At 38.1% G+C, this 27,608-nt stretch overlaps 1 protein-coding gene across 1 annotated transcript; it reads left to right on the forward strand.

The window, feature by feature from the left end:
- Positions 1 to 5,776: 5,776 nt before the first annotated feature.
- On the forward strand, positions 5,777 to 25,750 carry LOC134534525 (uncharacterized). The gene is made up of 4 exons (XM_063373007.1): positions 5,777 to 7,178; positions 10,283 to 10,397; positions 21,119 to 22,393; positions 25,651 to 25,750. Exons 1-4 carry the CDS (start codon positions 5,777 to 5,779, stop codon positions 25,748 to 25,750), a joined length of 2,892 nt encoding a protein of 963 aa, XP_063229077.1.
- Positions 25,751 to 27,608: the final 1,858 nt, after the last annotated feature.

Here is a 27,608-nt window from a genome sequence, read left to right on the forward strand (position 1 = left end):
TTGCAAGTAGCCATCTACTCCTTATATCAAGAAATTCTACAACACCATACTAGCAGATTGCTATGAGAAGTGGCCTTCAAACCACCGAGGGCGTAACTGCAAATTGAAATTTACTTGAAGACAACGCACGATTCCGAAGCGGAAAGGCGGAGTTATGAATCATCGTTTTAATCAGCTGTAAAGTGAAAGGAAGATGAAGCATACAGTATGAAATGTATACTCCAGAAATGTAAATAGAAACGACAAGTTTTTTTTCTCCTGTCGCCTGCGCGCAACAGCTGTCGCGTGGCCTGAAAAAGAGACGATAAGAAAGGAATAAAAAAAATCGTCTCGTCTGGAGCGAGGAAGAGGCTCAGAAAATAAACATGAAAAAAAAAAATGGAAAAGAGAGCAGCAAAATAAGTATGTATTGCTCTTCCATAGACTGTAAGAAAAGGTACATGTAAATAACTTTGTAAATATTATATTGTTGATATGTAATAGTATTTTCAATACTCAACAAGTTAGCATGTTAAAAGTCATAATTAAACAAGTATATGAATAATAGGTGCATTGTAATATATACATATGTATGTATATATGATTGTAAGTTATCATTATGAATATTTAACTAATTGTTTATATTGTTTTAATGAACAATATATGCTATTTTTAATATTGATATATGAAAAATACAACTACTGATTTTAAGTTGTAAGAAACATTGTTGAAATACAAACATGTATAAAGTTAAAAAAATAATAATAATATTTTAATAATTGTAAAACTTAAGAATATTTGTCAATGCAAAAGGCAGTTAGTTAGCTTAAAAGGTCATCCCACGTCAAGCAAAGAAGAGAGTAGCAGGCTAGATTGCAATTTAGCGATGTCAAATGGCACACAGCGAACTTATTTAGAATATAAGCTGGAACTCCCACAGTTTCCGGGTGCGAAAGCTAAGAATTAAGAGTGATTAGATTGACGAGAGTGTAAGTGATTGTGTGAGACTGCCGACTACTACCACATCCTCATCCCGTATGGTGAGTCGCAGCCGCCAACCACCAAGTTGGACTGCAACCTGCTGTCCGTGGGCCGGAACACTGCAGTGGAGTGGTGTTGCCCTCCGCCTAGCAGCCCAGCACACCTCTTAGGCGCTGTCCGGGAACAGCGCGATGCCGAGCAGAGTGGTTCGTGCGACGGCACGATGCCGCCATCCACCGCTGGCGTCCCCTCTGCTAGCAGTAGGTGGTGATCAGCTGAAGACCGCCACCTGGTGATCCACGGGAATGCAGCCCTCCAGTCTCGCCGCCGTCCGGTCGGTGATGCGCCGAGTCCTGCACAGCACCCCTATTGTTGTAGAGTGCAGCCCATTCCAGTCAGGGCTACATTGTTTCCCTTTCGTCGTTCAACTCACCTGAGTGCCAGTGATTTGCACTTATGTCCCATCCTCTTGTTGCTGAAACGACCAGAACTTCTAGAACGTCTAGACCTTCCAACTATAACGGAAGAAAAATATGCGGGAAAACGCGGAAGACCCGAACGCAGGTCTAGTGCTACGAACAATCTCACCGCGAGTGATAAAAAACATACAGTCTGGCGAAGGCTGGCGCGCTTTCTTACCGCCCGTAAAAAAAAAAAAAAGAGAAAAAAAAAGGAGGCAACGATTCTAATTGTAGCAACGCGCAAAGAACTTTTATTGGTCAGTGGCTTGTGAAAACGCGGACACGTGATGCACAGTGGCGCGGTTTTCAAAACCAACTAGGAACGGCTATTCTGTGCCGAAACATAGGCCCAGATTGTTTGTTTATATTAACGTTTGCAAACATTTAATTTAACATTGTGAATCATTACAAAACAGTATCGATTGTCAATATTATTTGATTATAAACAGAAAACATCTATCAATGTGAATGCTCTCTATGACTGTGGACCGAGTCGATTGCAACAATACATTTAAAAACTTATTTTTTTTATTACAACATTTAATAACACGTATTTTTCCTTGGTTAAGTTTTATTTTGAAAAACATTTAATATTTCGGTTATTGTTGTAATTGTGTGTAATTGTTTTGGACTTAAAGCTTAAATCTTACGATTCGTACGGGCCAATAGGAATGCGCCATATGGACGTTTTTGAACGGGCTGGCAACGATCGAAAGAATGTTGGTGACTTTTTGAAGACCGAAGGACGCTCGAAGTTAAAGCCAATATAGTTTGTTAAATAAATATAACAATTGAAAGTAAATAGGATTGTGTGTATTTATGACAAAAGTAGATGTGCAAAGCTACGTGTGTAGAAAATTTTTTAGGGAAATATGTATAATTTATTTAATTATTGTGGATAGAAATTGCGATTGTCGCCGATACCGTAAGTTACGCCATTGTGGCGCTTGTTAATTTCCCTAATTTTCACCGCTACCCAAAACACACATCTGATTTTTATGACCCTATAGACAAATGAACCCTAAGGAACTAAATAGAATTTCGTGACATAATTTTTATAAACATAATTTTTTTTATTTATTACAAACTTCATTATCTCGTTTAACCCCAGGTGTCTTGTTTTTAAAGTTATCTGCTCACCCTGAACTAACTAGCCGGCGCATTATAAATAGACTAAGCAGTTAAAATAAAACTTTCAAGTGGTGAAAATATTTGGTGACATAAAATCTATCAGGACAAACAAACTTTTGGTTTATGTGTGTGCCCTACATACCTCCGGAAATTACGAATTTAAGGATGATCTCTTAAGCTTATCTATCACTGCCACAGTTTTTATTCTGAAATTCAAAATGCCTGACTTTTGTAGTAAAGTTCAATTTATTTATGTGGGATATTTGTCTAACAGTGAGGGATAAAAATATTAAAAATATTTGCAGTTTTCCAAGCAACATAACTACATAGTGTGTTTTTTATTTGTCTAATGCCATTATTGTCCCATGTTTTATGTGGTTTAAAATTGATTGTCACCAATACCTCATTTGAAAGTAATAATAAAATGATATAGTCCAATAACAATGTAAAAGTAGAGTTCCAAAGTGTAGAAATCAATATTATTTCGTTGATTCAAGTTCAATAGTAGAAACTTGCATGATGATCACGCAGCAGTTGAAAACAATTACATAACCTTAAAATAATAATAATGAAATTTCTGGCCTTTGTTTTGAAGAGGTCAATTCCCAAAAATGAATTTAGATTCCTGGAACACCAAAGCCAGGATGAAACCCATGACTCGAACCGCTATGGAATGAAACCACAAAAATATTAACCTCCATACATAAAAAATAATCATCATGGGATACACTTTTCCCACAGTCGAAACATTTACTCACCCATAACGGCGGTAACAGATAGGTTGTTACATTTTATGATGGTTTTTACATGCGCACCAAAAAATTACATGCCAAATGGCCGAAAAGAAATTGAAAAAGGGCAAGGTAAGTATTTTTCGTTTGGCACGACAGAAATCATAGAATTTACGAATTTACAATAAGAAGAGGGTATACAAATAAAACAAAATATTCATAGAACCAGTATTGTAATACTTAGTGTTTCCCTTACACATTTGATTATAATAGAAACAAACACATTTAAGACATTATTAATTAAATAGGTACACAAAACTTTAACATTAAGATAATGAAACATGTAAAGATAAATAAATATTAAATACTATCTTTGCATAAAAATTTTAAAATATATTTAACGTGAAATATTAAAAAAAAAAAGTGAATAAATTAGTTACTCATAAAATCACGAGTGCCATACCTAAAAACAGCACACGATGTGGTATTAAAAAAAAAGCGTTTTCAACTCTGACATCACAGTTAATTTCACTAACGTGTAAACTTTCTCAAGTAGGGAAATTGGAACCATTGAACCAGCAGATTGAGAGATGCTTCTGCAGGCTACTCTCGGACGAGCTGCCGAAAGGGGCTAAAAAAATGCAGTCTAGAAAAATGTATGTACTGAACACGTATGTCTTTTAAATTGAAATTTAAAAATTCTTTAGAACATAAGGTAACGTAAAAAAAAAAAACAGTGTGTCTCATATGAACACCAACACTCATAAATAAATGTGATCTCATGCTTATTTAACCCTCTACTCCCAATCCTAATTCTAATGAATGTTTAACTCTTAATAGACTAAATTTAATTAACATTATTGCCTTTAAATAATTTTTCCTTTGGTAAGTTTTAAAAAGTTTATGTTTTAATTTTTTTAGACTCCCGGCTGGTGAAACAGAAGTAAAAGTTCAATACTTCACTGGTGGAAAAATATCCTTCAGATTCCCACACCACGACTCAACCTGTATTCGCCGAGTTCCTATTAGCGCAATAAGTCGTTCCTAAGATATTTTTTATAAAGTTTAAACTATCAAAAATCCATGAAAGTCATTAAATAGCCAATAATATATTGGTAGGGACCATATTTTTGGTATTCATTTTTGGTCATTTTCTATTTAAATAGAAGATTTCAAATTAATTTCATTTTATACATTGTCTTTATTAATAAAAATAGTGTGTTTTGTAAGAAATATATAAAACACTTATTACTTGAAATTCAAATAAATATTACCAAAAACAATGTCATTTTGAATGACACATGATGAACTGACACAGTAAAATCGTTAGTAACAAGTAGGATGTCTAGAACAGAACTACTGAATAAAATGAAAATGGGAAATGGTTATGTGTTTAAAATAATTGGCAACCGTCATTAATGTAAAGATACTGTTTCTTATAACTCAGGCAAGATCAAGCAACACAGTATAGTATTTTTCAAATCCATTTAGCTCATCCTACCTTTTTACCAAAATTCATGCTAAATAAACTAATTTGAATGAATTTACCATAGTAATAGAGAAAAAATTCTAATCAATTTTTACTTTTGTCAAAATATTGTATGATTTCGTATTTTATTGACATTTCGATTCCAAGTAGTGTATTTTCTTGAATTTCGGGTTTTAAACTATGCTTTGGCGTGCTTTGAGGTGTTATTTCAGTTTTATCGCCATTCACCACATAATGTTGACGCTGATGATAGGTGGTTCCACATTCGTGTGTGACGGTTCATTGGCGTGGCTTTTTCTTTTTCTTTTAATGTTTCAGGAGTTGGCAAGGGTGTTTGAAGTTTCAGACGCTCTTTATGCGTTAACGCGCGCATCGACCGCGAGCAGGAAAGTTTTTCCAAGGACTCGTGGTACGCGTGTAGCTGTTAATGTTCCGAGTCCACACGTGCGAGCCAAGTTTTACTGACTGTAAAGATGATATGACCTCGTCGCACCTAAACTCTGTGAAGAGACGGTGGTTTATTGCATCTTTATACATACATATACACATACATAATCCGGTACCCCTATATCCAAAAGCGTTTAAATTGAATTGGTCGACTGCTGGCAAAATCGAAATACCTACATGAAACGGCGACGTCGAAACCATCTAATAATTAAATGCAATACATAACCCTAAAAAATAAGGTGCGACAGGTGGTAAAACATTTCAATGGGTTAGACTATCACAGGAGATTATAATGCACAGAAGTACAAATTAAATTGAAATAATTATGTTTCAAAAACTAAAGTCAGTAATTTATTTATAAGCTCCAAGATCAGCATTGCTCGCAACAATGCGGCTCTCGTTCAAGTCGGTTATTGTTGGAGTTACGAGGCAACTAACTTTTCAGAACTTTTTGCTGAAAGTTTGTGAGTTGAGTTTCGGAGCGTTTAAAGTGATCATAAGGAGATTATCGACGAGTTTTTAGAGTTCCTGCGATAGTCACGGTCGAGCTCTGAGCCATGTCTCGTGGTGTGAGAGTTCCCGTGGCGGCCGGCAGCGCGGAGAGATTCGAGGTGCTGAAGGTGCTGGGTCGCGGCGCCTTCAGCACGGTGCACCTGGTGCGCAAGGTCGGCGGGGAAGACGACGGGCGCAGCTACGCCCTGAAGGAGCTGCCGAAGGGGCTGTACAGGACCCAAGAGGCGCTGTCCAGGTTCCTCCTGAAGGAGCGGCGAGTGCTGGAGGCTGTCGGCGAGGCGCCCTTCCTCCTGCACCTGCACTACGCCTTCCAGACGGAGGAGGCAGCCTTCTTGGTGGTCGACCACGCGGCGGGAGGCGAACTCACCGCCGTGCTGGAGGACCTGGGGTTCCTGGCGGAGGACCAGGCCCGCCTGGTGCTGGCCCAGCTCTTCACGGCCCTGGACACCCTCCACCGCGACGTGAAGGCCGACAACGTGCTGGTGGACGGCGAGGGCAACGTGGTGCTGGCCGAATACGGGCTGTGCTCGGAGCCGGCGGAGGAAGGCTGCCTCGTCGGCCGCACCATATGCGGGACGGTGGAGTATATGGCGCCGGAGGTGTTCCTCAGGCGTCCGCCCGGGTACACCGCGGCCGTGGACTTCTGGGGCGCGGGCGTGCTGGGCTTCGAGCTGCTGACGGGGATCCTGCCCTTCGACCCCAAGTTCAAGGGCGACAGGAAGAAGACAATTCACAAGATCATAAAAAAGGAGCCGAAGTACCCGCCGCGCCTGTCGCCCGAGGCGGCGGACTTGCTCAGGAGGCTCCTGAGCAAGAAGCCCCACAAGCGCCTCGGAGGGCCGGCGGCTGACCTGGCGGAGGTGAAGCTGCACCCATTCTTCCAGGACCTGGACTGGGAGGATCTGCCACCCCCCTTCATGAGGAGAGAGGTGCCGGAGTGGGCTGCAGAGAGCTCCGTGGACGAGGGTGCCTCAGAGGTCGGAGAGGTGCCAGTACTCATGCGAGGACACCTGTCGGGCTTCGACTACACGTCGCCAGTCCACCAGCAGCCCTCGGCCAGACCTCAGCCCGCGTCCAGCCCCCAGCCCCCGTCTAGTCCTCGGACCCCGGCACGTCGTCCACAGCTCACGTCCAGTCCACTGCCCACGTCCAGTCCACGGCCCCCGGCAAGTCCACAGCCCACGTTCAGTCTACGGCCCAAGTCCTGTCCACTGCCGTCGTCCTGGCTTCTACCCCCGTCCAGTCCACGGCCCCCGGCAAGTCCACAGCCCCCGACCAGTCTACAGTCCCTGTCCAGTCCACAGCCTGTCCCGTCGGCGACTCCGTCAGGAGTAACCAAGTCAGCTGCTGTGACCCGGGACCGTTCTTGCAAAGAAGACGAAAATGATGAATCAAACATTCAGGAAGACAAGCCGAAAGGAAATCGTTTTAAAAGAGTGGTTAGAGGTTGTTTCAAGAATTTAAGGAAGCTTTTGTGTTGTATTTAAATTGAGATCTGACAATAGAGATAGTGTATTTTTGGGCAAGTATTTCTAAATTTCAGTGATGGGACTGTATGGTGTTGGGGCAGCCCATTCGGAGGACTTTATTGTGGGATAAGTGAACTAAATTGGTGTGTAGGAATTGCACACTATTGGTGCAGCCAAGTCGTCTCTTAAACCAAAATAAATATTTCATTTTTAAATCAGGCATTCTTTATTTGCGTAAGCTACAAAAATATTTACATATTTTTATTTTTGTTTCACATATAGATTGACGAGATAACTTTAAGGAAACTTATTTCTTAGTGGATAGTTATAACTCAAAAGAATATACGATATTTTACTCATGGCATATACAGAAGGACTAAATGTTTGACAAAAGGGTGTTTATTACATTTTATTTATTTCAACTCTCGTCAATGTTTATTAGCTACACATCTCGGATAGGAAATTTATTCTTCCATTATACAAAGAATATCCGGCTGATAAAACCAGACAAATACTAAGTAAATGTATTTTTTGGTTATTAGAATTTCCACTAATTAAAACTATAAAATGCCATTTATTTCCTTCTGAACATCTTTTATGAAAGAAATGTATTGTTTTAACTATACATGGAATTTCTTTTTTAAAAATAGGTTGTAACTCCAGCTAACCAAACAAAACCTATTTCGAAAGGTAATAACAGTTTTGTAATAAAATAGTGTATCGTTTATTTTATAATACATAATATAAGTTAAATATTCCAAGTTGGAATAATGGTTTAGCTATAAAAGGGGATTTCATCAAGTATTATTTAATCATTGACTTAACTTAAAAGATAAATTTTCGTACAACATTATCTTTTGAGAAAAGTTTTCCACGAAGTAAATAGGTTCTATTATTTAGTTTGAAACAAGAAAATTTCACGATTTCATTCGACTTCTTGGGCAGAGGAGATTAATTTTTAGTACCCTAGTATATAATAGTTCCTCTGGCACAGGGTTCAGGGTGTGGAGCTGTGTGACACCCTCCATATTGGATTGTGACGTCACGTCGGCCATCTTGGATGACTTGACCTTGAACTTTGGCTTCAAACTTTACCGTTGACCTTAAAAATATGCCAAAATTTCCATTTTTTAAAAAACATTTCCATCAAAAAATTGATTGTCTGTAAAGTCGGTTTACGTGACAACTTCATAACAAAACACTTATTAAATGATTTATCCAGAAGAAAATAAAATATCATATTCGGCCTGAGACTAAGCCGTAATAGGTTTTTGAAACCAAACTATTTAGGCATAAAAAATAGTATATTCCTTGAGGAAGAATTTTTTTTAAATTTTTCTATCTTTTGTATGATAAAATCTACCTCTGCATACTTTTATGAATAAAATTGAATCATTTTTATTGAATTATCACTATTTTGTATGGATACAAAGGAGTGAAATGAAATGTACAATTTAATTAATAAATTTACTTTTATTTGCATTCATTAATTCAAATATATATGAATTACTTTTAAAGTGTCGCACGCGGTATTTTTTTTTTTACAAGTACAAAAAAATATTCGCATCAGCCGAGTATCGCACCGTCACTTTAACAATTGGTAGTTTATCACGCTGACCACACAGCCACGAGGCCATTTTATAAATCACTGTTTCAGATGGTACATACATAATTTATATAAATTTTGTTTTGTGTTGAGATTTAAAAACGTATGTAGTCCGCCATATTTATTTATAATAGTGGTAGGCAGGAAATAAAAAATATATATTGTGCGCTGTAAATCGGTGGACGATCGTTAAATTACATAATATTAATAATTCCAACGACGAAAATTTGATTGAAAATTTAAATCGTTGGTGTTCCAATAGAGTGGATTAGAGATGCCACGCATGCGTACAATAAGCAAAAGAGGACACATCCGTAGTGGGACATCGGTAGTGGGACATCCGTAGTGGAACATCCGTAGTGGGGCATCCGTAGTGGGACAATTTTTCGTACTTGCATCCAGCGTTCATCGATTTATTAGACGTTGTCACGTCAAAAACTATCCTAGTTATGAGATACAACATATCGATTACTAAACTCACGTTTCTTCATTTATTATTTTTATTTTCTCTACAGGCTACTCATAACTGTTCTGTACGAAAATCTTTGTGTTTGTGTTGTTGGATAACAAGAGCCCCAGGCTATTCAACGCTAGATAAACCCATTTTTAAATATTTTTTTAATCTTTGGCTCAGTCATTCAAGGCGTACCAAGACAACGGTAGTGCAATCAATCGTTACGTTGTATGCAGCCGTAGGGTTTATGTCCTGCCCCTGTGCTGTTTTTGCTCCAAAATATGGTATGGTTTGTTCGAAAAGTGCAAATTGCTCGCCTAGTATAAGCGCCACGCAGTGTAAGTCGTCCCAGGTATCAGCAGTAGGGCGGCGCTCTGCGACGAGAAGCAGACAAACATCTGACGTCATCGCAGCTGACGGGTGTGCAGACCCGAGCAGTTGGCAGCCTCAGGTTTTAAGCGTCATGCTGGGAGTGCATGGGCAGAGATTCCGCGACAAGACTACCAGCGGCGAGCGAGGTTGCATTATAGAATATTCCCAGAAGGTTCGAGAATGTTCCAGACGTTTCTGAAACATCGAAGAGACTTCCTGTTCTGGATCGTTATATAGACAGGAAACGGAAGTTCAGAATATTCTGGAACGTTCTCGAACGTTCCATTATCCTGTCGTGGTGGGGTATTTGCTCCAGCTCAGAAGGGAATGTATAGTTGATGGTGGGACGCATGCTTAAGTATACTTTAGTAAAAATGTTTAGAAAATGACATTCATTTGTATGTAAATTACATAAACTAAATTTATTAACATCAGCATCGTTAAATAAAGACATATTAGTTTTTATTATTAGGCTCACCCCTTATAGACATTAGTTTCATAAACGAAATGAATTCACTACATTACAGATATTAACTAATTTTTCTTTAGTTACTACAATACAACCTGAAGCTCTGCCCGAGAGAGTACCGATTCGTCTTACTACTCGCTGGGCGAGTCGCTGGTCGAGCGCGAGAACTCGCTCCCGCAGGAACGTCAGTCGCTCAGCGAGTGGTTGACTCGCTTCTTCACGGCAGTTCCTGGTCGAGCGGGGACTTCGAGGCGGAGGAAACGTCGGGCGCGGAGCGAGTACTGAAGAAACTTCGGTGGCTGAGCGAGCTGGAGACTCGCTGCTAACCACCCAGAAACGAAGCGAGTAACAGCGGTAGCTGAGAACTGCTGGTTCAAAACTGGCTGTTTTAAATTATAGGAAAACTCGTAGATTAACCTAAAGTCAATAAACATCTGACAGTAATGAATGCCAATGTAAGATTCCGAAGATATCTGTGAGAGCATCAGAATATTAGTAATAATTATTAAGTGTGGTTTTGAAAGTTTGTGTCGGGAGATACACATGTTTTTGTGACTGATGCCTGCGAGCTACGTAGCCTCAGGGCATAGTGTCGTATTGTAAAGTTCATTCAGTATTTTAGACGTTACGTTCATTTTAAATTAAAAAAACCATAAATGTTACTAAAGTTATTCTAGTTTTTTGTACTTAAATATTTGTTCAGTATGTGTGGGATTGCAACGAGGCTGCGGTGAAAGGAAGGAGCAGTCTTCTTCAAGTTTAAACCTTCATAATACAAATATGTTGCAATTAATATTTTGTTTGTAATAAATAAACAATTCAGATTTTGAAGGTGCCTTAACTTAATTGCATCCTTGTTTATTATCAGGCTTGTGGGTAGTAATCGTTTAAAGGTTTTTGATGTGTTAACATCTTATCTCTTGGTAAACGGCATTTGGTAGGAGTAATTTTGTGAATGGAACGGAAATGTATAACCAGAGCGGTGCCATCTATGTTGCATGGCGCTAAACAAAGCTCGTAAAGACAAAGGGGAACTTTATAGTATAACATTTTTCTTAATGAATTTTAAAAAGATGGTCATTATTTTAATACAATTGCGCGTCAATATCAGATATTTCGCTTTCATCGGAGTCATTTAAATATTTATTTTTTATCTTTTCGCTCTGCAAATCGAATTATTTGCAGAGCTGTTCATCCAGAGAATTTTTTTGGCGGGTGAGGAAACTACCTGTGATTGGCTTAAAAAATGTAGATTAAAACCAAATTTGCGTATATTAAAACGCTCAGCGTTATTTTAAAGAATTATACGATACACTTTGTGTCCGAGTTTCGTGTTATAAGAGTATTTTGAATAAGGAAAAAAAAAAAAAAAAAAACGACTTTGCTCGTTCACGAGGTAGATGATGTCTACACCTCACTGGTGAGTATTGATAGACTCGCTCTTATTTGTTTTTAATAGCGATTTGTGAGTTTACTAATGCCGATGTGGTATTAAAAAAATCGTAATCAATTCTGATATCACATTTAATTTCACTAACGTGTAAACTTTCTCAAGTAGGGAAATGGGAGACATTGAACCAGCAGATTGAGAGATGCTCTGCAGACTACTCTAGGACGAGCTGCCGAAAGGGAGGGGGTAATGACGAAGTTTCGGGAACGTCCTCGCACTGAGGCCAGCATAGGCACCTCGTGGGCGGGGAGGAAGTGTCGCGACTATTGTCGTGTCCAGGGGGAGGGGCAGGGGCGGTGGTGGCTCTCCGCCCAATTACTTTCCCCGGCCATCTCTTGTAATTAGTCGGCCACTTGGGTGGTGGCTAGATCGTGGCGGTGGCCGGCACAAAGGGGAGCCTGGCCACCCTGACGAACCCGGCTCCCTTCTTGACCCACCGCGGGCCGCCAGGTCTTCTGTCTCCTCTTGCTCTCCCGTGCCCCGACCTGACACGCGCGGAGTGGTTTCACTATACGCTCTTGCGGTGACCGCGCGGTGAGGCGGGCTCGCTGGTGCTTTCAGCGCGGCGTCGCAGTCTTCTCGCCGAGCAACTGTAACATCTGAGCGGTGAACGTGACTTCAAGTGGCATAGAAATGAAGATCAAGATGTAATGCAAGACTTTTGGGTGCTTTCAAGGATCTGTACAGGGCGTTTCATAACTACATTAATATAACTTTTAAAACACGGTTTATAGCCGTTTTCACTCTTAAAAAATAGCTACAGTTTAAAATCGACACACGTAACCAGAAGTACTCTACCACCATTAGGAAATGCTTTTTGTAAACAGACTCTACTGGTATATCTTCAGTGGTTTTTTCTTGTCGCGTGGTTTCGTATGAAACCCTGCACACCCTACGTGTGCCCACGTAGGCATGCCCCTTAAGTCTGGATCGGGTATTTCAATCAGTACAATAAAGTTACTAAAACTTATGTTAATTTTTTTTTTCTAAGTGGAAAATCAGTTTGGCTTCCTTTGTAAGTAAATAAATATTAAAACAATTTTCACTTGTTTTTTTTGTATAGAAAGTTAATTCGTCAAATACGAGAATAGTTGTTCAATATGTAATTTATGACATTAAGTAACTGAATTGTATTGTTATAATTAGACTAATATTTTAATGACCAAACCTAAAACATGGTTCTGTTGTTAGCAATAGGCAAATACTTGTTAAAATTGTTAATTTTCGTATTTACTAGAAAAGTAGTGAAAAACAATGGGTAAATAGAAAGATTTATTCAATAAAATTAACTAATAGTATCCTCTGGTACAAGCGGAGCAGTTTATACAATAATTTATTTCAAGATGCTCTGATATGGAGAAATTTTTATTTATTAAAATTTAGAGTACACGCTCATATTTTGCAGCTATAGTAAATTTCTAACTTTCCGGCTACTCGCGACGCGTCACGTCCACGTGGCGAGGGTCACGGGTTCGATTCCAACACCTCTACGCATGACGCTAATTTATAAGCACCGAGTTTCTTTCTTAGGGCCGGTGTCACACTGTAGTTGAACCGAAAAGTTTGCTAGTTCATACTCGGTGATTCCTTTTGGATGAGCTGCTTTCTTTTCCAATTTCGATAAACTTATTTAGTGCATTCTTGAGAAACCTGCATTGTGCACTCTAAGAACTGTGTTTGGAAGAATATCCGGGCAAAAAACGCTGTGGATGTTTTAAGCGCATTGGCAGAAACGCATATTTCACACCGGCATTAGGTAAAAAAAATGTAGCAATTCTCATTGTTGTGTGATACAGTCTTAAGAAGCACGTTAGAAAGTAGTCAAAAATTAGTTTTAAAATTAATTGTCTTATTGGTCTGCATCCGATGTTAATCGGTGAAATTCAGATTTACAACCGAATTCATTAACACAGGAAACAAAATGGGCACACGCAATCAATTAACATTTATACATAAAAAGTTTGGGAACTCCAACGAAAGTGAAATTTTTCATAATGAAAATGTCATAATCATTTTAAAATTTAATGCTTTTATTGCTTTACTTAACGCCGAGTGAAATTTTTCACAATGCTACAAAATAAGCACTATTCTTAAATTTGAGCGTGCAAAACCACGGGTGGTTATGGAGCGATCATTATAACAAGCTACTGTTATAAGTATTGTAGTTATATTTAAATTAACTTATAATTAACGTTGCCTGTGGCATATAATTTGAAAGCCCACAAGCAAACTCTAAATAATAGTTTACAAAGTTAAAATGCGCTTGTCAATGAACAATTTTTATGTATCATGTGATATACCCTATTCTAGACGACTAGGTATAGTAACCTGTAGAGATAAGCCTACCTTAAAAAATTAATATCATCAGCTAGTTTTGTATATAAAATGAACGCAGTTTTTTAATGAATTTTTGATACGATGATATTAATACCGGTTGAGGGTATAGTGTAAGTAATTTTTAACAACAGAAATCTGTGACCTTTAACTAACGTTTTATGCGAAATTGTCATTCTAGGAGTAAAAATACTTATAGTCATACAGAGTTGTGTAACGATTCGGGAACCAAAGTTTGTGTAAAAGAAACAGTCTTTGAGTCATTACTATAGCTATATTATTATGGAACATTAAGGAAAAAATCTAGACTTTAGGCAGGGAAAATTAATCTTGTGGAACGTATTGGAGCACAACTATCAGATTCGCCAAATATTTTACTGTACCGTTTTTATGTGTTATCACTGATTTCGCCATATAATACCCGTTAAATAACTTCTAACATACATAAATATTATATTTATTTTATTCATTTATTGGATGTCACTTGTAAAGTACACTAAATTTCACGTAATTTTTTTTTCCTACTGAACAAACAGTGAGTAAATTAAATAACGCAAGAATAAAATCAGAATTTAATACATTTAAAGCCACTCATACAAATATACATATTGCAAATAATTTGATCATTATTATATCATATCAACTACGTGTAGTATACATTTAAATAATTATTATTTTTAAAATGTTTTAAGATACTTTTCGATTACATTTATAACTTCTTTACCACACAAACACAAACACAAAAAAATATATATATGCGCATCTGCATCTCCATTCCCAGAGAAATTTCTCAAACATATGATTTTCGGTATTTATACTTTGCAATCAGCCACCTTACACATCTTGAACCAATTTTATTCTTACTCTAATACAAAGCATTATGGATTTAAATTCACAATATTTATAGAACAACCAACACCAAAATTTAATCTAAATTATTTGTTTTTTCATTGACTTAAACAGTAACACATACAAGTTTTTTATACGCTATAAACTTTGTGAACTTAGCTGACTTAAATTTGATCTATCTATCACTTACTGAAGAAAGGAAACCTTTTTTACTCTTACAAAAAGCACAAAATTTACTAGTTTCTTGGCTTTGTTTAGCCGGGTGACTTAATTTCTAGCTTCAGATTTTAGAATAATTGAATTCCGAGTTTTCCAGGAAAGTCAAAATATAACATCTCTCAGCAGGAAAAATAAGGAATGACGTTTTTAAAGATATAATTAATAAATTACTATCAAATACATATAATTCTACGTTATTTAACAGACATTTTATGAATTATTTATAGCAAAATAAACCGAAAATTTACTAAAAATCAGTAATTTTGCTTGGATTTAAATTTTAAATACTAAATGAGGAACAACAAATCAGTATTTATTATTAAAGCCCAACGTGTAGATTTTCAACACTGAGCGCGGACAATTTTTAAGTGTGGTGGTGAGACGATTTAAACTGAATAAACATCAGCAAATAAGATGCCGCCGAGATGATCATGTTGCCAAAAAGTAAAAAGGTCTAAATTTTAATCCCAGAAGCATTGAGGTCTAGATCCCTACATGAAATTTGGTTAAGTAATTCGTTTATCTCATCCCTCACGCTATCTTTAAGTGATGTCAGTAGGAAGACGTCATGAATGGTGAACCGAATTTCACGCAACTGCGCCTTAACAGCGGCGCACAGCGAGACCACAGTTAACAGTTCTGTGGCGTAGGTGAGTGGCCACAACAATGATACGAAAAATGCAACGTAACCAAAATTTTGTCTTTTGTATGAGATAACTTAACTCTTGCTGATGAAAAAATATAAATATTCTATTTAAGTAATGGATCTAATTTAAAACTCTCATTTTGCATCTGGCATTAGCCTCAGTAACTAATATGGAACCTGATTCGGTGTCTGTCGCTGTATCGAAAGGACACAGTTGTAATTATTTCAGCAAAGAATTTATCTTGAGAAAGAATGGAAGAACAACACGAGAAGAACGATTGTGTTATAAATCCACTACGCATTATGATAAGTTGTGCTTGATGTAGCAAGTCGTTTACGCGAAGAGAGAGCTTAAAAAGACATGATAGAACTTGTAATGCCAAGACTGCGTACAAGCTGAGGTCAACGGTGGATCTACTATTCTATAGAAGAGTGATCTTCATTAATTCAATAATTTACCTTGCCTTGAAAGAGATTTAGTTCATGGTTTTCCCATCTCGACAAAGAAATTAAATTGAAGGACGTTTATGATTTATGGAAGATTGAAGACAGTTGAAGGATTCTAAACGTGAAAATTGTGAATACATTCAAGCCGAATTCAAGTAGATTTTACCAACTTTATGAATTGGTGGACTCCTTACAAGGAAGCATGAAGACGACGAAGAAGTTTCGACATCAACGATATCGAATTCTTAGTTTAATCTGGGTGAAGACGATTCCTTCTATGTTGATGGCGACAGTGAATCTGAGGCTGATGACAAAGGCAAAGACGTAAAGATCTAAAGCTGACAAGATCGAAGACTGTGACTATGTCCTGAGACCGAAACGATGGAAACGTCGTAATAAAATACCATAATATTTATTATAAACATGCAGTCAAGATCAACGTATCAGAAAAGATTGATTTTATGTCATGTGAAGATCTTAAAATATCAGTTGATCACCTAAAACTTTTGGTGGCATCTGTTCGTAGAGGAAACTACACGCATATCGATGAAGTATCGTCCATACTTATAGAACTGCGGAAAGCTGGCTACATACAATAATATTTTGTTTAACTGTCATGTGTGTACTATTGAAAAATAAATTAATTATGTATATTTAAAAAGTATGTTTAATTTCTTGTAAACTGAATTCAAACTAAAACTGAGATCTCGTAATACTGCTACCTCTTCGTTTATTGTGCTACCGATTACGCATCCTTTTCTATTATTGTGCTTTCGATTGTGCGTCCTTTTCTATAAATGAGCTTCCCATTGTGTGTCCTTTTCTATGAATGTCCTTTCTTTTTTATTGAATGTGCGTCCGTTTGTGCTTTCTTCTGTTAAATGTGCTTCTTCTATGTCGAATGTGCTTCCGATTGTGGGTCCTTTTTGTAAAATATTTTTCCAGGTCTCTTGGTCCTTTAGTATGTATAAAACATTTCACGATCGTCTAATTGACTGTAAATAACTAACGACGAAGAAGTTCATGAGGTCCGGAAATGACTAGCCTATACGTCTGATATTGTTCATGACTCGGTCTCGTGGTCCGGAGACGCTTGGCCTGTATGTATGGCTTTGTACATTAACGGTTTAGAGGTTAATTAGAGTATCGGAAAACTAGACATACATGTTAGGTAATGCGACAACATATTCAATTCGTTGGACAGGTAAATTGTTTATGCTGTTTTTTTATAGTGAATGATTAATAAATCCCACGTAAGTAAGGGAAAACAGAATAGTTAGTATATTTATTATTAAGTTTCATCTGTCACTGGTCAAGAATCGAACCGAGGACAGGAATCCATCGATTCAATATGTTAATTAATGAGTGATTTTTTCGGTGACTTTTGTAATTTTTCCCGAATTTATAGGTCAATAAATACAAACTTCAAATGTTACTGGTCATAATGGCTTACTGGAAACTTGTAGTAGAGGATTTTTAGCTTCTTTTTTTTAATTACGATTTATTGACATTTCTTTTTTTTTACATAAAATTAGACATTATTGCATCGATAGAGTATCGAACCAAGGACTGTAACTGATCGAATCAATGAGTAAAAATAATGTAAATTTTTTTGATGAATTTTGGAATTTTTCCCAAATTTCTAGCTAAATAATTATACAATTCCAAGATGGCACCCAAATGTCAAGATGGTGGGTGCCACGGTAATAATAAATGATTACTGCACTCTGGAGGGTAAGAATTAAACTAATATAAAGTCAGAACACTCAAGCAGACGAAAACAAGATGGTTGCTACGAGTTAACGAAGATAAAATGGCCGTCATGACGTCGTACCACCTGCAGATATATAGATTCGTGTTTGTGGTGGGAGGGTAGTCTGCCTGCGGCTGCCGTGGAGGAAGGGATCTGTAGACCATTTTTTGTTTTGTTTTTGGTCTTACCAGGTTCGAAACGATGACTGCAACTTGTAAGTGCATTTTTATAAATAATTTTATTTAAATTTGATGAATTAATTTTTGTTATAATTTTAGAATTTTTTTCTGAATTTCTAGCATTAAATTGTAGTTTTTCAATTTGGTGGGCGTAACGAAAAGTGCAACATTCTAGAATCCAATACGGCGGATGTAAAACAATGTGTTACAATGATGTCATAGTCTTCCAAGATGGCGAGCATGAAATAAAAAAATTAATTTTTTTAAATTAAGATGGTAGACGTTACAATATGTGATTTTGTTATATATATTTTTATTTAAATTTAATATTTAGAATTTTTTAAAAATTTTCAAATTTATTTCACTAAAGTGTAGGCGTAAGTGTACATTTTTTAAAAATAATTCTTTATTAATTTTTTTATAATTAAATTCGATTATTTAATTGTTTATAATATCAAAAAAATTTCACGATTTTCTAACATAAAAATAACCGGATTTTCAAGAAATCCCTTTGGTTTTATGGTGCCCACAAAATTTAATCCTCAAAGTCCCTAAATAAGAATATCCTCAAAAACGCAGGCACTTATATTTCCTGTCTAGGGGGAAATGTCACAAGTTCAGCGTTGAGGTATTTACATGCACCGCGTTCGGTACACCTTTTGTTCGGCTAGTGCTGAGAGATCAACAGTGCCTTCTTGCTAATACTTAATTAAGGATAATTTTTTAAAAGCTTACATAATTTTACCGTTTTTCCCTTAAAGGAATACTTTTCGTATACGTATCACGCTTGGCATTATTTATAAGAATTCTACGTTAAATATGCTGTCAAAGTATCGTAATATAGGTTTAATTTCAAAATGAGAACACATGACTTAACTTTATATTAAGGTTAGTCGTTTACTCATCCCCTGTGAGTACTGTTATTCCCGCCCATATTTTATACAAATATTTCTTCATAAATGTCTGTAATCAGCAATACAAAAAAAAATCCAACTGGTATCGAATTCGAAATTTAGTTTGCTATATGTCAGCTTGTTACTTATTATTTACATAACATGTTGTTTTTTTAAAGAGTTTGCTATTAAGGTGTTTCATACAAATTCTCCATATTTTTGAATCATTAGACGCATCGTGTTTTTTTATTTTTATTTTATTTCTGGCTCCCTACCAAACAGAAGAACAAATTGGGTAAAGAGTTAAACTATTTTATGGGGACTGAATTGCAGCAGCCTTCTTCTTTCCGTAAATATTTATAATGTCACGTCATTACACGCTTTATATTAGCTTCACCTGTATGTTTGTATGTATGATTGTAACCGACTCCTTTGGTTGCGATTTTGACCCACTTTAAACGGCCAGATTTGTTTCTAACTTTGTAGATTTATTGAGTACCGATGACAATACACTAATTTGATAAGATAATTCCATTAATCTATTTGCAAAAAAAGATTTTTGTCAATTTATTGGTAAAATGAAACAAAGATTTATATGTAAAGAAATCCATTTCGCTTATGTGTGAATTTTTTCTTTCAGTATGTCTTTGGCGCGATATAAACAAGGCCTACTTAATATTGTGACATTTAATTAAATGAACAGTAAGAGTGGGTTATGATTATTGTGAACAATATACTTTCTTAAAGAGAATATTATCTATAATTGTAAAAACACCATATGCATAATCCCAATAGCTACACCTGATAAGCAGATTTTTTGAAATTCCACTCGAACACTAACCTGCAAATCTACACCAAGCAGTTAGAAATACTCCAAACTATGCCAAGGTCAATAAATCATTAAATAAAAGCCATCAAACACGGAAAATATGGAAAAGTTTTACATATTATATATTAAAAATCATATTTGGATAGAGAGCAGAACTTACAGTTTAAGGATTTTTACCTGGAACAAATTAAGAGAAAAAAACACTTTTATAAATAAACCAAACTAAAAAGTAGGAAATAAATAATAGTTTATAAAACTAAAAAAACACGCTTTATATAGAAAACAAACTAAAAAAATATTTAATAAATTTGAATTAACAATAGTGTAAAATTTTTTTATATATAAATTAATAATAATGTAAATAGGAAAATAATGTATTTAATTTAAAAAAAGCGTGGGGTGGTTTTTAAGATATTATGGAAAAGATAATCCTTCTACCCATATCTGTTAATAAAATATTTATAACTATTGATACCATGCACCCCACGCTTTTTTAAAATTAAATACATTATTTTCTTGTTTACATTATTATTAATTTATATTTATAAAAAAAATTACACTATTCTTAATTCAAATTTATTAAAATTTATTTTATATTTTTTAGTTTGGTTTTCTATATAAAGCGTGTTTTTTAGTTTTTTAAACTATTATTTATTTTATGTGTTTTTTAATCCTGACTTGAAACGCTAATGTTCCACGTGTGCGAACGCAGAAGTCGCAATACGCGTAGTTACTCAGGCCGTGGACTAAGACTTACAGTTTCCTAAAGCTTGTGGTAATGGTTAGTGGAGACATATATGTAAAAATTGTATTACAAGCTATTTATAGTAATTTCACACTTCATTTATTTTTTTATTTTTTGTTTTTATCTGGGAAAAAAACCACAATGACCAACAAGTAAAAAAAAATCCCTGCTTTATTTTTAGAATTCAAAGTATCGTGAATTTCTTAAATTTAATATAATTGTAAAGCTACGCTCCGATCATCCAAAATACCTACATGAAACGTCGACGTTGAAACCATCTATTAATTAAATGCAACGCATGGCCCTAAAAAATAAGGTGCGAAAGGTGGTAAAACATTTTAACGGGTTAGACTATCACAGGAGATTATAATGCACAGAAATACAAATTAAATTGACAAATTATGTTTCAAAAAACTAAAGTCAGTAATTTATTTATAAGCTCCAAGATCAGCATTGCTCGCAACAATGCGGCTCTCGTTCAAGTCGGTTATTGTTGGAGTTACGAGGCAACTAACTTTTCAGAACTTTTCGCTGAAAGTTTGTGAGTTGAGTTTCGCAGTGTTTAAAGTGATCATAAGGAGATTATCGACGAGCTTTGAGAGTTCCTGCGATAGTCACGGTCGAGCTCTGAGCCATGTATCGTGGTGTAAGAGTTCCCGTGGCGGCCGGCAGCGCAGAGAGATTCGAGGTGCTGAAGGTGCTGGGTCGCGGCGCCTTCAGCACGGTGCACCTGGTGCGCAAGGTCGGCGGGGAAGACGACGGGCGCAGCTACGCCCTGAAGGAGCTGCCGAAGGGGCAGTACAGGACCCAAGAGGCGCTGTCCAGGTTCCTCCTGAAGGAGCGGCGAGTGCTGGAGGCTGTCGGCGAGGCGCCCTTCCTCCTGCACCTGCACTACGCCTTCCAGACGGAGGAGGCGGCCTTCTTCGTGGTCGACCACGCGGCGGGAGGCGACCTCACCGCCGTGCTGGAGGACCTGGGGTTCCTGGCGGAGGACCAGGCCCGCCTGGTGCTGGCCCAGATCTTCACGGCCCTGGACACCCTCCACTCGCTCGGCGTGATCCACCGCGACGTGAAGGCCGACAACGTGCTGGTGGACGGCGAGGGCAACGTGGTGCTGGCCGACTACGGGCTGTGCTCGGAGCCGGCGGAGGAAGGCTGCCTCGTCGGCCGCACCATATGCGGGACGGTGGAGTATATGGCTCCCGAGGTGTTCCTCAGGCGTCCGCCCGGGTACACCGCGGCCGTGGACTTCTGGGGCGCGGGCGTGCTGGGCTTCGAGCTGCTGACGGGGATCCTGCCCTTCGACCCCAAGTTCAAGGGCGACAGGAAGAAGACAATTCACAAGATCATAAAAAAGGAGCCGAAGTACCCGCCGCGCCTGTCGCCCGAGGCGGCGGACTTGCTCAGGAGGCTCCTGAGCAAGAAGCCCCACAAGCGCCTCGGAGGGCCGGCGGCTGACCTGGCGGAGGTGAAGCTGCACCCATTCTTCCAGGACCTGGACTGGGAGGATCTGCCACCCCCCTTCATGAGGAGAGAGGTGCCGGAGTGGGCTGCAGAGAGCTCTGTGGACGAGGGTGCCTCAGAGGTCGGAGAGGTGCCAGTACTCATGCGAGGACACCTGTCGGGCTTCGACTACACGTCGCCAGTCCACCAGCAGCCCTCGTCCAGACCTCAGCCCCCGTCCAGCCCCCAGCCCCCGTCTAGTCCTCGGACCCCGGCACGTCGTCCACAGCTCACGTCCAGTCCACTGCCCACGTCCAGTCCACGGCCCCCGGCAAGTCCACAGCCCACGCTCAGTCTACGGCCCAAGTCCTGTCCACTGCCGTCGTCCTGGCTTCTACCCCCGTCCAGTCCACGGCCCCCGGCAAGTCCACAGCCCCCGACCAGTCTACAGTCCCTGTCCAGTCCACAGCCTGTCCCGTCGGCGACTCCGTCAGGAGTAACCAAGTCAGCTGCTGTGACCCGGGACCGTTCTTGCAAAGAAGACGAAAATGATGAATCAAATATTCAGGAAGACAAGCCGAAAGGAAATCGTTTTAAAAGAGTGGTTAGAGGTTGTTTCAAGAATTTAAGGAAGCTTTTGTGTTGTATTTAAATTGAGATCTGACAATAGAGATAGTGTATTTTTGGGCAAGTATTTCTAAATTTCAGTGATGGGACTGTATGGTGTTGGGGCAGCCCATTCGGAGGACTTTATTGTGGGATAAGTGAACTAAATTGGTGTGTAGGAATTGCACACTATTGGTGCAGCCAAGTCGTCTTTTAAACCAAAATAAATATTTCATTTTTAAATCAGGCATTCTTTATTTGCGTAAGCTACAAAAATATTTACATATTTTTATTTTTGTTTCACATATAGATTGACGAGATAACTTTAAGGAAACTTATTTCTTAGTGGATAGTTATAACTCAAAAGAATATACGATATTTTACTCATGGCATATACAGAAGGACTAAATGTTTGACAAAAGGGTGTTTATTACATTTTATTTATTTCAACTCTCGTCAATGTTTATTAGCTACACATCTCGGATAGGAAATTTATTCTTCCATTATACAAAGAATATCCGGCTGATAAAACCAGACAAATACTAAGTAAATGTATTTTTTGGTTATTAGAATTTCCACTAATTAAAACTATAAAATGCCATTTATTTCCTTCTGAACATCTTTTATGAAAGAAATGTATTGTTTTAACTATACATGGAATTTCTTTTTTAAAAATAGGTTGTAACTCCAGCTAACCAAACAAAACCTATTTCGAAAGGTAATAACAGTTTTGTAATAAAATAGTGTATCGTTTATTTTATAATACATAATATAAGTTAAATATTCCAAGTTGGAATAATGGTTTAGCTATAAAAGGGGATTTCATCAAGTATTATTTAATCATTGACTTAACTTAAAAGATAAATTTTCGTACAACATTATCTTTTGAGAAAAGTTTTCCACGAAGTAAATAGGTTCTATTATTTAGTTTGAAACAAGAAAATTTCACGATTTCATTCGACTTCTTGGGCAGAGGAGATTAATTTTTAGTACCCTAGTATATAATAGTTCCTCTGGCACAGGGTTCAGGGTGTGGAGCTGTGTGACACCCTCCATATTGGATTGTGACGTCACGTCGGCCATCTTGGATGACTTGACCTTGAACTTTGGCTTTAAACTTTACCGTTGACCTTAAAAATATGCCAAAATTTCCATTTTTTAAAAAACATTTCCATCAAAAAATTGATTGTCTGTAAAGTCGGTTTACGTGACAACTTCATAACAAAACACTTATTAAATGATTTATCCAGAAGAAAATAAAATATCATATTCGGCCTGAGACTAAGCCGTAATAGGTTTTTGAAACCAAACTATTTAGGCATAAAAAATAGTATATTCCTTGAGGAAGAATTTTTTTTAAATTTTTCTATCTTTTGTATGATAAAATCTACCTCTGCATACTTTTATGAATAAAATTGAATCATTTTTATTGAATTATCACTATTTTGTATGGATACAAAGGAGTGAAATGAAATGTACAATTTAATTAATAAATTTACTTTTATTTGCATTCATTAATTCAAATATATATGAATTACTTTTAAAGTGTCGCACGCGGTATTTTTTTTTTTACAAGTACAAAAAAATATTCGCATCAGCCGAGTATCGCACCGTCACTTTAACAATTGGTAGTTTATCACGCTGACCACACAGCCACGAGGCCATTTTATAAATCACTGTTTCAGATGGTACATACATAATTTATATAAATTTTGTTTTGTGTTGAGATTTAAAAACGTATGTAGTCCGCCATATTTATTTATAATAGTGGTAGGCAGGAAATAAAAAATATATATTGTGCGCTGCAAATCGGTGGACGATCGTTAAATTACATAATATTAATAATTCCAACGACGAAAATTTGATTGAAAATTTAAATCGTTGGTGTTCCAATAGAGTGGATTAGAGATGCCACGCATGCGTACAATAAGCAAAAGAGGACACATCCGTAGTGGGACATCGGTAGTGGGACATCCGTAGTGGAACATCCGTAGTGGGGCATCCGTAGTGGGACAATTTTTCGTACTTGCATCCAGCGTTCATCGATTTATTAGACGTTGTCACGTCAAAAACTATCCTAGTTATGAGATACAACATATCGATTACTAAACTCACGTTTCTTCATTTATTATTTTTATTTTCTCTACAGGCTACTCATAACTGTTCTGTACGAAAATCTTTGTGTTTGTGTTGTTGGATAACAAGAGCCCCAGGCTATTCAACGCTAGATAAACCCATTTTTAAATATTTTTTTAATCTTTGGCTCAGTCATTCAAGGCGTACCAAGACAACGGTAGTGCAATCAATCGTTACGTTGTATGCAGCCGTAGGGTTTATGTCCTGCCCCTGTGCTGTTTTTGCTCCAAAATATGGTATGGTTTGTTCGAAAAGTGCAAATTGCTCGCCTAGTATAAGCGCCACGCAGTGTAAGTCGTCCCAGGTATCAGCAGTAGGGCGGCGCTCTGCGACGAGAAGCAGACAAACATCTGACGTCATCGCAGCTGACGGGTGTGCAGACCCGAGCAGTTGGCAGCCTCAGGTTTTAAGCGTCATGCTGGGAGTGCATGGGCAGAGATTCCGCGACAAGACTACCAGCGGCGAGCGAGGTTGCATTATAGAATATTCCCAGAAGGTTCGAGAATGTTCCAGACGTTTCTGAAACATCGAAGAGACTTCCTGTTCTGGATCGTTATATAGACAGGAAACGGAAGTTCAGAATATTCTGGAACGTTCTCGAACGTTCCATTATCCTGTCGTGGTGGGGTATTTGCTCCAGCTCAGAAGGGAATGTATAGTTGATGGTGGGACGCATGCTTAAGTATACTTTAGTAAAAATGTTTAGAAAATGACATTCATTTGTATGTAAATTACATAAACTAAATTTATTAACATCAGCATCGTTAAATAAAGACATATTAGTTTTTATTATTAGGCTCACCCCTTATAGACATTAGTTTCATAAACGAAATGAATTCACTACATTACAGATATTAACTAATTTTTCTTTAGTTACTACAATACAACCTGAAGCTCTGCCCGAGAGAGTACCGATTCGTCTTACTACTCGCTGGGCGAGTCGCTGGTCGAGCGCGAGAACTCGCTCCCGCAGGAACGTCAGTCGCTCAGCGAGTGGTTGACTCGCTTCTTCACGGCAGTTCCTGGTCGAGCGGGGACTTCGAGGCGGAGGAAACGTCGGGCGCGGAGCGAGTACTGAAGAAACTTCGGTGGCTGAGCGAGCTGGAGACTCGCTGCTAACCACCCAGAAACGAAGCGAGTAACAGCGGTAGCTGAGAACTGCTGGTTCAAAACTGGCTGTTTTAAATTATAGGAAAACTCGTAGATTAACCTAAAGTCAATAAACATCTGACAGTAATGAATGCCAATGTAAGATTCCGAAGATATCTGTGAGAGCATCAGAATATTAGTAATAATTATTAAGTGTGGTTTTGAAAGTTTGTGTCGGGAGATACACATGTTTTTGTGACTGATGCCTGCGAGCTACGTAGCCTCAGGGCATAGTGTCGTATTGTAAAGTTCATTCAGTATTTTAGACGTTACGTTCATTTTAAATTAAAAAAACCATAAATGTTACTAAAGTTATTCTAGTTTTTTGTACTTAAATATTTGTTCAGTATGTGTGGGATTGCAACGAGGCTGCGGTGAAAGGAAGGAGCAGTCTTCTTCAAGTTTAAACCTTCATAATACAAATATGTTGCAATTAATATTTTGTTTGTAATAAATAAACAATTCAGATTTTGAAGGTGCCTTAACTTAATTGCATCCTTGTTTATTATCAGGCTTGTGGGTAGTAATCGTTTAAAGGTTTTTGATGTGTTAACATCTTATCTCTTGGTAAACGGCATTTGGTAGGAGTAATTTTGTGAATGGAACGGAAATGTATAACCAGAGCGGTGCCATCTATGTTGCATGGCGCTAAACAAAGCTCGTAAAGACAAAGGGGAACTTTATAGTATAACATTTTTCTTAATGAATTTTAAAAAGATGGTCATTATTTTAATACAATTGCGCGTCAATATCAGATATTTCGCTTTCATCGGAGTCATTTAAATATTTATTTTTTATCTTTTCGCTCTGCAAATCGAATTATTTGCAGAGCTGTTCATCCAGAGAATTTTTTTGGCGGGTGAGGAAACTACCTGTGATTGGCTTAAAAAATGTAGATTAAAACCAAATTTGCGTATATTAAAACGCTCAGCGTTATTTTAAAGAATTATACGATACACTTTGTGTCCGAGTTTCGTGTTATAAGAGTATTTTGAATAAGGAAAAAAAAAAAAAAAAAAAACGACTTTGCTCGTTCACGAGGTTAGATGATGTCTACACATCACTGGTGAGTATTGATAGACTCGCTCTTATTTGTTTTTAATAGCGATTTGTGAGTTTACTAATGCCGATGTGGTATTAAAAAAATCGTAATCAATTCTGATATCACATTTAATTTCACTAACGTGTAAACTTTCTCAAGTAGGGAAATGGGAACCATTGAACCAGCAGATTGAGAGATGCTCTGCAGACTACTCTAGGACGAGCTGCCGAAAGGGAGGGGGTAATGACGAAGTTTCGGGAACGTCCTCGCACTGAGGCCAGCATAGGCACCTCGTGGGCGGGGAGGAAGTGTCGCGACTATTGTCGTGTCCAGGGGGAGGGGCAGGGGCGGTGGTGGCTCTCCGCCCAATTACTTTCCCCGGCCATCTCTTGTAATGAGTCGGCCACTTGGGTGGTGGCTAGATCGTGGCGGTGGCCGGCACAAAGGGGAGCCTGGCCACCCTGACGAACCCGGCTCCCTTCTTGACCCACCGCGGGCCGCCAGGTCTTCTGTCTCCTCTTGCTCTCCCGTGCCCCGACCTGACACGCGCGGAGTGGTTTCACTATACGCTCTTGCGGTGACCGCGCGGTGAGGCGGGCTCGCTGGTGCTTTCAGCGCGGCGTCGCAGTCTTCTCGCCGAGCAACTGTAACATCTGAGCGGTGAACGTGACTTCAAGTGGCATAGAAATGAAGATCAAGATGTAATGCAAGACTCTTGGGTGCTTTCAAGGATCTGTACAGGGCGTTTCATAACTACATTAATATAACTTTTAAAACACGGTTTAT

This window comes from Bacillus rossius, chromosome 7 (assembly GCF_032445375.1).
Source record: "Bacillus rossius redtenbacheri isolate Brsri chromosome 7, Brsri_v3, whole genome shotgun sequence".
Lineage (NCBI taxonomy): Eukaryota > Metazoa > Arthropoda > Insecta > Phasmatodea > Bacillidae > Bacillus > Bacillus rossius.